General features: G+C 39.1%; 1 protein-coding gene across 1 annotated transcript in view; it reads left to right on the top strand.

The window, feature by feature from the left end:
- The window catches only part of PPP1R14C (protein phosphatase 1 regulatory inhibitor subunit 14C), a 67,605-nt gene that overhangs the window by 45,069 nt on the left and 11,355 nt on the right, over positions 1-11,181 (top strand). Inside the window, exons 3-4 of the mRNA XM_015592372.2 lie at positions 3,397-3,480; positions 4,902-4,934. Of these exons, the coding sequence (XP_015447858.1) occupies positions 3,397-3,480; positions 4,902-4,934 (117 nt within the window). The remainder of the gene's footprint in view (positions 1-3,396; positions 3,481-4,901; positions 4,935-11,181) is intronic.

Here is an 11,181-nt window from a genome sequence, read left to right as displayed (position 1 = left end):
GGGGGGAGGGGAGCCGTGTGTACATCCTCCGGTCTGACAGCTGGAGTGGAGCCTTGGGGTCCTCCCGGCATGCTCCGCCCGCATGGAGGCCACATCTGTACCCCGCTCTGACCCCAGTGGGGCTAAATAATGGCATCTCTTTTGAAATAGAGGTTCTTTTCCAGTCTGGGACACAGGCTGGCTGGAGGAAGGTGTGGAATTGATAGATTCTAGTGCAGGACAGCAGCCCAGCCACCTCTACGCAGAGAGCAGTGATGCCTGTGTTCACTGACGCATGTGGATTGGGTCTCCAAGGCCTGGCAGATATTGTCAAATATTGTCATAGCCAGATACACACTCACACTTCTGTACTGCTCTTCTGATATCCTGGGAAGCCAGGTGACTAGGCTTTAATTTAATCCCTATCACTACTCTCCAGCAAGATACGTCATTCCCAGTTACGAGGTCCATAGAGTTTTCTAAGGAGATATGCTTTCTTAAATCCTTTGTTAGTAGTACTATTAATTTCTCGAGAAGAGATTTTAACCTTAATAAGACTAAAGATGTTAGAACTGCCCCTCTACTTCAGGTTCAATTTCCCTTCTGTTTTATCTGAGCTTTTCCATATGGGTTGCATCTCTTAAAGTAGTAAAGAAACAATAATCAGTAATCAAGAAGTCTTAGCCGTGTGTCTGGTACTATTCCAAGAACTTGATATCAATTAGCTAATTTAATCCACATGTAAATATTAGGAGGTAGTTGTTTTTATATGTGGGGAAACTGAGGCCAGAGAGGTGAAGGCACTTGCCCAGAGTCACACAGCGGTTTAGTGGCAAACCTGGCCTTTGACTCGGGCTGCCCAGCCTTGGAGCCCGTGACCCTAGCAGTGGAAAGGTCAGTCTTCAGCCTTATTCTCATCAAACATTTCGACTTCCTGTTTCTATATCATTGGCTTTTCTTAACAGGTAAGTGACAATTAGGTATAAATATAAAAATTATGTTCATGAATACAAAACCTCTCTTCTATCAAGTAGAACTTTACAGGTGAGACCAAAGACACATTGATAAATACTGGTTTTGAAATAGATTATCCTACTGAACACCCAGTCAAAGGATCTAAACAGAAATTCTCCATGGGAGCAGTAATAAATCACTTGGGGTTCACCAGAGGGTCATTTCTGGAACCCTTCACGCCCAGTGAGGATCTACCCGCCTTCAGGAGCTAGTGTTACTGAGGGTAGTTGTGCAGAAAACACACTTCTATGTGTCTCTTTTACTCTCATGCTATTATCACACTCACAACACTTCTGATACCAGGTGTGTGGGTCTTTCACACATCAAGCAATTCTCCTAGACATACTGGATAGAATTACTGGGTGTCCAGTAATTCTATCGAATTCTACCTGGAAATAGTGTCAGATCCCACAAGTTAAGGGCTCAGTCTCACGAGACTGCCTCCACCTCAGACTTCAGTCTCAAGTCCCAGATTGTCACTTGTACTTCTGACCTACTGGCTATTAACGGAATTCCTATGACCCCATCTGTGGTTTCAGTAATTTGCTTGAATGGCTCACAGAACCGAGGGGAATTACTTAGAAGGACTATAGAGATGAACAGTCGGATGAAGAGGTACACTGGGACCCTCCTCACCTCCTGGTTGTGTCCCTGGAGCTTGTGTCCCTGTGAAGCCAGGGACACTCTCCTGGCACATGGATGTGTTCACCAACCTGGATGGTCCCCAAACCTCATTCTACTGGGATTTTTATGGAGGCTTCATCAAATAGGCGTGATTGATTAGTAACTCCATTTCTAACCCCACTCCCTTTCCAGGAGGATGGAAGATAGAGGATGGGGTGGAAAGTTCTAGGCTTCTAATCATGGCTTGTTTTTTTTATGATCAGCCCCCATCCAGGGGCCTACCAAGAGTCTCCTCATTAGGACAAAAGACACTCCTGTCACCCAGGAAATTCCAAGAGATTTAGGAGCTCGGCGTCAAGAGCTGTGGTTAAAGACTAAGTGTTAGAACAAAAAATTCTCCTAGAATCCCTATTTATGAGAAGCTCAGTGTCAGGAACCAGGGGCAGGTGGCAATATATATGTGTCATATTATTTCACAGTAGTGTATCATATTCCTTGGTTTCCTCCAAACACTTGGATCCTCTCTTGTTTTGAAACAGGGAAAAAAAAAAAAGGTCAAACACTATTACTTAGTAAATGCATTTTACTAGAAAAGAAAGACTCGGAAAGTCAGCCTTGCCCCAAAAGACCAGATGACGCAGCTGGCAGAAGAGCTAGGCCCAGGTGAATGCACAGGTGTCCCCACAGGTGTCTCTCTCTTGCTTCTGCGAATGCTCCTCACCCGCCTGTGTGGCTAGGAGGAGTTGGAGTGTAGGTGACTCTTAATGGGAATTACGCCTCTCTTAAACGTGACTTGATTTCGGTGTTCTCAGAGGTACGGGGAAGATCAGGTAGCAGAAGAAGTGAGAAGTAGCAAAGATCTACTTCAGGTTGGAGGCGTGGGTTCCGGATGAGTGAGGTCTTTCACCACATTCCACCTGGACTTCGTTGCCCTCTGTTCTGGATGGAGTGTCTTTAATTTTGGGAATATTAAACTCCAGTCACACTGACTGGATTGAAACGGGAATTTCCTTGAGGGTATGCCGGCTTTAGAAGTGGTTTGATCCGCTGACTCAGTGGTTTGATCCGCTGATCCAGAACCTTCTTTTTTTATTTCTCTCGCTCTGCCCATTGTGCAGTTAGACTCGTTTCCTTCATGCTTAAGATCTTCCTCAGCCCACTGTCAGTTCAGAAGGAGAGAAGAGGGTGCTTCTGTTGGAAGAGCTCTTTCCCAAAACCCCCACTGGTCTCAGTTAGGTCATGAGTCCTCTCTTGAGTCAGTAACTGCGGCCAGAGCTCAGGCGAGGCTCAGCCAAGTGCCCTTTCTCAGAACCTGTAGTAGAAGCAGGTTTTCCCCAGACCCCGACCTGTAAAAGGAATTGCTTAACCCCTGAAAAAAATCGAAGAGCTGGTAGCCACTAAGAGAAGTGTAGACACTGAGTAGGAAAATAAAACTCTCACTATTATTATAACTCGCTAGTTTCCTGGCAGTCGTGTACTCATAATTGCAGTTTTCTGCTGGAAAGTAGAAAATGGTCCTTTTGAAATATTACTTTTTACTGCTTTGTGACCTTTAAATCTCCTTCGATCTGCCTCCTCCCTCTTTTCCTTTTTCTTTCCCCTTCTTCCTCCTCCCCCTCCCTTCTCCTCCTTTCCCTCCCCTTCCTCCTAGTCTCTCTTTCTCCCTTAATTGTCAACCCCCTTAATGGATGATCTCGTCATTTATTTAACTCAACTAAGTTGGTTCGGTACAATGCAGTTTCTCACTAAAAAAAAAATGCCTTCACATTTGTCCTCCAGGAAGAAGAAATGCCGGATGTAGAAATTGACATTGATGATCTTCTCGACACAGACAGTGAAGAAGAGAGAGCTTTAAAATTACGGGTAAGGAACTTTCAAAACCTAGAACCTTCTGATTATAGATGCTGGAATCCACCTGCCTTAGAACTTGGCATGCACCGGTTCTGCCCCGTGGAGGTGTTGGCACCAGCACTCGGGCAATAGCAGTTTGCAGAGAGGAAAGCAACGATATGTGAAATATTCACCTTCCTGAAGTACATCTCCGATGATAGAGCAGTCTTGAGTACAGTGAGTTCTCCAAGCACCTTATGGAGATGAGTTTCTCCAGCCTCATCTTCTTGGGAGGAAGAGCTGGTTCTGCCCGCTGAGCCCCCTTTGCCAGGGAAGGAAGTGATGTCCCATGGTTGTATGAGGAGACGGGCTGAGCCAGAACTGGAGGTCTAAACCCAGGACTCTGGTCTTGTGGTTGTGGGTTATATCATTCACGGAATTAATTTTGAGATAGGTATATCTACAACATAATTCTCTTCAATGTAAAATATCATTTATTAGAGTATGCCCATTTGATATTATTCTAGTACAACTATGGATATTGAGATGTCTCATGTTTCTATAGTTCAGAGTCGTGGAATATTTACTTCCCTTCCCATAGGAGGCCAAATCTATCATTTTAATATTCGTAATGGGAGTTTCTAAACCCAGTTAACCTTTGACCTGCCAACTTTCTTAATGTTCACTGATAATTACTGTTAATGGCTATTGGTTGTCACCAGTGGTATATGATCACTAAAGGCAATTAAAGGGCACATTTTAATGTATCAATAATTACTAGCATCCCTTGAGTGGTGAACAGTCTCAGTTTAATGATTATTCATTCTTGTTGGTAAATTTAATTGAAAAAGTTAAACAAAATATGGCAGGCATCAGTTCTTCAGAGAACATAATGACAAAAATATTTTCTTAAAATCGAGAACTTAAAAGGTCTTTAGCTACCATCAGGTCATCCCCTTTGGTTCTCAGGTGAGGACACCGAAGACTGCCAGGCGTGTGACAAGTTGATTTGTGGTTGAATCACAACCAGGCCCCTCCATCTCCAGTGAGACTGTCACCCTCTCTTACAGGCTGTCTCAATTTAAGTATATCTAATTTATTATTAACTAAATTGGCAGCCAGAAAGAAAGGGCTGTGTGTGTGTGTGTGTGTGTGTGTGTGTGTGTGTGTGTGTGTGTTGTGGAGAGTGTCGCTCTCCTGAAAATAAAACTAGTTTTGGGTATAATGTACCCATTTTATACCTAAGGAAGTGGACACTCATAGAAGTGAAGAAATTGCTTTACATCTTCAGTTGGCCAACAGCTGTTAAAGTGTGATTCTATACAGTCAATGTGAAATGTTGATTTACTATGTTTAGAATAATACTATAAAGATGAAATGAATTTCAATTTTACTTTTAAAATGATATGAAATTTTTAAATAATAAAACTTACCTTTTGTGTATTTCATTCTAGGAAGCTCTTGTAGACTGCTACAAACCAACAGAGGTAAACAAATCATGTTTCCTAAATGCCATGTTTGAATTAGATTTTATTAAATCAATTTGTCTAAACCACAGTAAGCGGGTTTGATTATGTATATACTTGGTAGCAGTTACTATCTCTAAGTGAGGTGCATATGTTTGAATACTACTAACTTCCTTATTTGTAAGCTTAAATATATCTAGTTTAGGAAAACTTAAAACTTATGAGATCTCATGTGTTGCTTGCTTTCATATAAAAGCCAAACTTCAAAGGTCATTGAGAGAGGTTTTAGAATCATTTTAGTAAAAGTTTAGATTTATAACAGGAAATACATTCTATCAGTGTGTAAGTATGTATTTTTGAAAAGCTTGAAGCCAATTCTGTCATTCAGAATTGAACAGTTGCCTTTCTTGGAAGAAGAAATTTTATGCTTTGTTTCGATATTTATCAAATGTATAAATATTAATGTAAAAATCAATGGATGTTATTTTGATTAGACCAATGCATTTAATATATACTCTAGTGACCAAAAGTACAAATGACGTAGAAATTAAGGTTTGATCAACTATGAAAATATTGGTAAAAGAAGTACTTTCCCTTTGTTCCTGTGATGAATCAGAGGAATTAGAAGATTCATCAAATGTTTTGGAATCTGTTCTCAACCTCAAAGTGATAGTGGTCGGACTTGTTTTTTGAAGTGGTATAATTTGAAAGTGAGAGGGGAGAATGCTTTCACGAGAGTGTGTAAGATTTAAATGACTAGGGTGTTTTATGATCATTTGGTTTGAGGCTAGCTACTTAATCGAGCTTTATTCTTACAATCTCCAGTTTGTCTTTATATTGATTACATCTTGCAGTCATAGAGATTTTAAACTTTTAGTTATTAAAAATATGTTTTAATCAATATGATGCATATTCATAGTTTTGAAAGCCAAAAATAAGCTTATAAGAAAAAATAACAGTGCTTTTCCCACCCCTAAACCCCCTCCTTAGGGATATGTATTTTTATATTTATATATTATATTTATGTATTTTTGTACAATAACGCTTTGGACTGTTTCCTTGCTGTTTATTCTCGTATTCCTAAATATGTATTTACTTGCTTTTTTTTCATTCATTGACTTCCGGGGAAATATGATAGTTCTGTCACTCTCTATACAATTCATTTCCCTTCATCTCCTTAATGAAGTTATTTAACACTTTAAAAAAAAAAATCAGTCGTCGAATAGAATAATATTGTGACTTAAACAAATGTTTTTCACTGCTAAACCAAACAATAAAACAAGACCATGGCTCCTTTCCTGAATAGCCCTTCATTTTTCCTGGAGTTGATATCTGCTTGTCTTTGTTGTGTCTACTACCCATTGCTATTTTTTTTTTGTCAAACTCTCCAATATCTCTGCCAAACATGTAATAATATATTTTCTGTATGCTCAAACACATCATCACTATGCCCCCACCTCAGACTTTGCTCCCGGATCTCCTGCTTGCAGCAGCCTGGAGAAGTTATTCTCTGGATCTGCTGAGAAGCTACTGTCCTGAGGCTCTTGTCCTATGTTAGATGCTTCATTTCTGAAATCCCAGCGTTCCGCATTTTAGTTGGAATATGTCATCCAGTAGCTTTTTGGGAAAGGATGCATAGGAGGTAAATTATCCTTGCATCTATGGAAATATATCTTGATCAGTATAGTTGGGACAATGTAAGATTCTAGGATAAAATTTGTTATTAAAACTTAATTTTAAAGATATTACTCTACCGTTGTATTATTTCCCTTGTTAAGAGGTCTGGAGCCATTTCTATCCTCAGACCTATTATTCCCCTCCAGTTAACTTTTAGGATTATCTCCATTTTTGAATTTTACAATGATACGCTGTAGTGTGGGTCCTTTTCTATTCATTTGCTGGGTACTTGCAAGCTCTTTTCATCTGAAGAGTTAAGTTGTTTCAGTTCTTCAAAAATGGTCTTTTGTTATCTATTATTTTTATTAATTTCTTCCTCAATATTCTATATTTCTGTCTCTCCTGTTATTTAGATGTTGCTCCTTCTGGATGGAGCCTCTAATTTCTATCTTTTCCTTTTGGATTTCATTCTCCTTGATCTTTTGTTCTCATTTCTGAAAGGTTTCTCTGACATTATCTTCTAGCCTTTTTACTGATATTTAAAGATTTCAACTACCTTATTTTTAATATCGAAGAGCGCTTTCTTGATCTCTGTCCTTTCTTGATCTCTGTTCACTGTTTTGTTTTAGTATTTCTTATTCCATTGATGCATTTTTTCCTCTTTGAAGATATTAATCAGATGCTTTCTTTTCTTTGTTTTTGCCTTTAAGATTATTCTGCTGTCTAGATTTCTCTGCTTTTTCTGAACCCCACCTTTTTTCCTATTTTTATCTGTATTTGCTGAGTTTTGGCAGTGTACCCACGTTTCAGTGTTAGGAGCCAGTAAGCTGATTGAAATCTGTGCGTGTGAGCACAGCTTGTCATTGGTGGGTCTCACTGTGGAAGGACCAGCTTGCACACCAGATTTTTTTATTTTTTTCATGGTATATGTGAATGGAGCAAGGGAACCACTCAAAATGTTGCTATTTTTAAAAGAGTTTGACCCCCTAAGCTCCTGCCTGAGGGTTGATATTCTGATTTCAGGCTTTCTGAAAGCAAGGATAGGAAGGAGGCAGGAGACTGTACCATTTAGTTATTTGGGGGAATAAAGCTTCTTTACTTTATTCCCCCAAATAACTAAATGGTACAGTCTCCTGCCTCCTTCCTATCCTTGCTTTCCCACCTAAATAACCAAAATATAGTTAAGTTGGGGAATTAATGTAAGAGTTAAAACAATTATTTATTTGGAGAGTGATCTAAGAAAGGTGATGAATTATGCTGATAAATTGACATGTGATGTGGGGAGAGGGGGTTGCCGTTGCGAGTAAACCTGGACTGGTAAGTATAGCACTCTGCTTGCTTTTCATTCCCCTTTTTCATTCCGTCCTTCTCTTAGATGGAGAAGTTCATGTTTTGGTTATTTAGGTGGGAAAGTCTGGACTTGCCGCTTTCTCTTCTCAACCACTCTGCAGGCAGGCGGCAGTAGGAAGTCATTTTCATCTTCTCACTGAAATAAGCCCTGTTCTCTCCAATTTTGCAGTATCTCGGGAGCAAAATAGTTCCACTCGTTAACAGCCATGTAGTGAAATGAAAACAATGGTCTTGTCCCCCTGGAACAGAAGCATTCCCCCTTTGGTTTGCGTAAGAAGGCTTAAGAGATGGAAGGATGTAACATTTGGATGGTCTTCAGAGGTCCAAAGGCACTGGCGCTTACAAGGGAACAACTTGTGTTCTTTGTTTAGTTCATGGTTTCTAGGAATGAAATGGTGTACAATGCTGAGAAATTTCAGTCAAGTTCATCTGCCTATTAAAGGATCATTTCAGAAAAGGTGGAATAGTTTTGCCTTTGAGCTTATGTTCCTAAGAAACCCATTTCACTGGCACCTGGATTGTAATGATAAAAATAGTAGCTTGTATTTTCCCGGACCTCTATCTTATTTAATCCTCACAATCATCACATGAAGTAGAGAGTTTGGGTGACTTATCTAAGACCTCACAGGAGCGAGCAAAGAGGTCAGGACTCAACCTGAGTTTCTGACACTGGATCTTGTGCTCTTTCTTTCCATCCTGCCAAGTCTTGACTCAGTAAGACTTGCACAACATGAAAGGATTTGGTTCTATCTCAACTAAATGCCTAACAGCTAATGATGTTCTTCTTTAAGTACCCTTTTTTTTTTTCGATCAAAAGAATTTTACATACAATTATCATGCCACTTTGAAGTTAGAAATGTAAGGAAGATGTCACTGCTGATTCAGATACATTTATTTGTAGTCTCGTTGCACAGGCGGAGTGGGTGGTGGAAAGAAGACTGGACTGGACTTTCCCATCAAGAGTCTTATGTCAGTGGCAGCACTAAATGTCACTTAGTCTTTAAGAAATTTTCTCAACCTCTCTGAGCCACCAATTCCTCCTCTGTAACATGGAAGTAATAACCCCCTCCCTGGGTTTTAGTAAGGATTATTTGCAATAAGAATAATTTTAGCGATAGTTATAACAACAATGATAACGGCTAAATAATTACTAAGCACATGCCAGGCACCAGTCTAATCACATCACATGTACTAACTCATTTCATCTTCACAACAAAGCTGTGAGGATGACACCATTGTTTTAAGTCAGGGAATCTGAGACATAGAAAGGCACTTTGCCTAAGGTGATGTAGTTAATAAGAGGAGAACGCAAAGTAGGTATGAAAGCACATAACATAAAGCTTGGCATGTGCCGGTTGAATCTGGTTCTGTATAATGCTTCTCCACTACATATTAAGTATGCAAAATACAAAATTCACCAATAACAATGTTCTTGAATTATTCAAATCGAAGAGTAGACTTTAAGGAATCTGCCACTTTTACAGAAATGATATTGATTTTGAGTGTCACTTTCTGTCATATTTTTGGGTCCATGGTTTTGTCCTGTGTGGATCCCCAGCTAATAAGAAAAGGACTTATGTTTTCCCATTTTGATTCATATTTCAAACCGTTGACCCTTGACATGTAAATCTTTCCTGACCTGGACTTTTCAAAATGCACAGCAGCATAACTGTGGTCACTACGCTAATGTATTAGTGACTGATTAGTAAGAATGGTGTCTTGATATTTTCCCCTCGAGAAAATGCCATTTCTGATGTAGTTAATATTAAAATAGAGCTGGTTTAAGATTAGAAAAAAGAGGTTTCTATGTCATGCAAGAAGAAAAGGAGTAATTTTCTTTTGCTTATTACTCGGATTTGGAAGATCGGTAGTGACAGCCTAGTGGACATTATAGAAATCAGGGGTGGGAGTATTGGGGCCAGCTAGCCAGGCTAGGGAGGAGCTTCTTTTTTCTATTTGTCACTGTAACGTTGAATGATTTTCAAACCTTAGGATCACAGAGGAGCACCTCCATTATATTGGGAAATGCATTTAATGTGAGCTTGAGGGCATCTATCTGAGCATCTGTTATGGAAGTTGTCAGTCCAGTCAATGAATTTTTATGTTTCAGACTGTTAAGATCACAATACCAAGTAATACAAAATACTCTAAGATTCTTTTTTTTCTGGCTTTATTGAAATATAATAAACAATTAGTTTCTTGTATTTACATTGTATGATTCAATGAGGTTTTTTTTTTTCAATTATAGTTGGCATACAATAATATATTAGTTTCAGATGTACAGCATAGTGATTAGAGATCTATATAAATCACAAAGTGATCACCCACTAAATCTAGTGCCCCTCTTCCCCTTACATATTTATTACAACATTATTAACTATTTTCCTTACGCTGTACTTTCTATCTCCATGTCTATTTTGTAATTATCCATTTTTTACTTCTTAATCTCTTTGCCCTTTCCGCCGTTCCCCCAAACTCCCATCCCATCTAGTAGTCCTCAGAATAGTCTCTGTATCTATGAGTGTATTTCCATTTTTGTTGTTGTTGTTTATTTTGTTCTTTAGTTTCCACATGCACATGAAATCATGTGATTTTTGTCTTTCTCCGTCTGACATATTTCATTCAGCGCAATACCCTCTACGTCCATCAAGGCAATATCTTTTTCCATCCCCTTCCTTTTAGTCTGTGTGTGTCTTTTAATCTGAAGTGAGTCTCTTGTAGGCAGCATATGTAGGGGTCTTGTTTTCTTACCCATTTAGCCACCCTATCTTTTTGGTTGGAGCACTTAATCCTTTTCCATTTGAGGTACTTGTTGATAGGAATGCTGTTATTACCATTCTTTATTCATGTTTTTGATACATGTTTTTTCTTTTTAAAGAAGTCCCTCTAACATTTCCTGTAATACTGGCTTGGTATTGATGAATTTCTTTAGCTTATTTTTGTCTGGGAAGCTCTTTATCGGTCCTTGGACTCTAAATGATAGCTTTGCTAGATAAAGTCTTCTTGGTTATAGATCCTGGGTTTTTATCACGTTAAATATTTTGTGCCAAGCCCTTCTATTCTGCATAGTTTCTTTTGAGAAATTAGCTGCTCCCTTGTACTTAACTGCTTTTCTCTTGCTGCTTTTAAGATTCTCTCTTTGTATTTAACCTTTGGCATTTTAATTATAACGTATCTTGGTGTGGGCCTCTTTAGGTTCACCTTTTTTGGGACTCTCTGAGCTTCCTGGGGTTATATGTCTATTTCCTTCACCAGGTGAGGGAATTTTCCATCATTATTTCTTCAAATAGCTCTTCAACTT

This window comes from Pteropus alecto, unplaced genomic scaffold (assembly GCF_000325575.1).
Source record: "Pteropus alecto unplaced genomic scaffold, ASM32557v1 scaffold176, whole genome shotgun sequence".
NCBI lineage: Eukaryota > Metazoa > Chordata > Mammalia > Chiroptera > Pteropodidae > Pteropus > Pteropus alecto.
The sequence above is the reverse complement of the archived record's forward strand: the minus strand, read 5'-3'. Positions and strand labels throughout refer to the sequence as shown.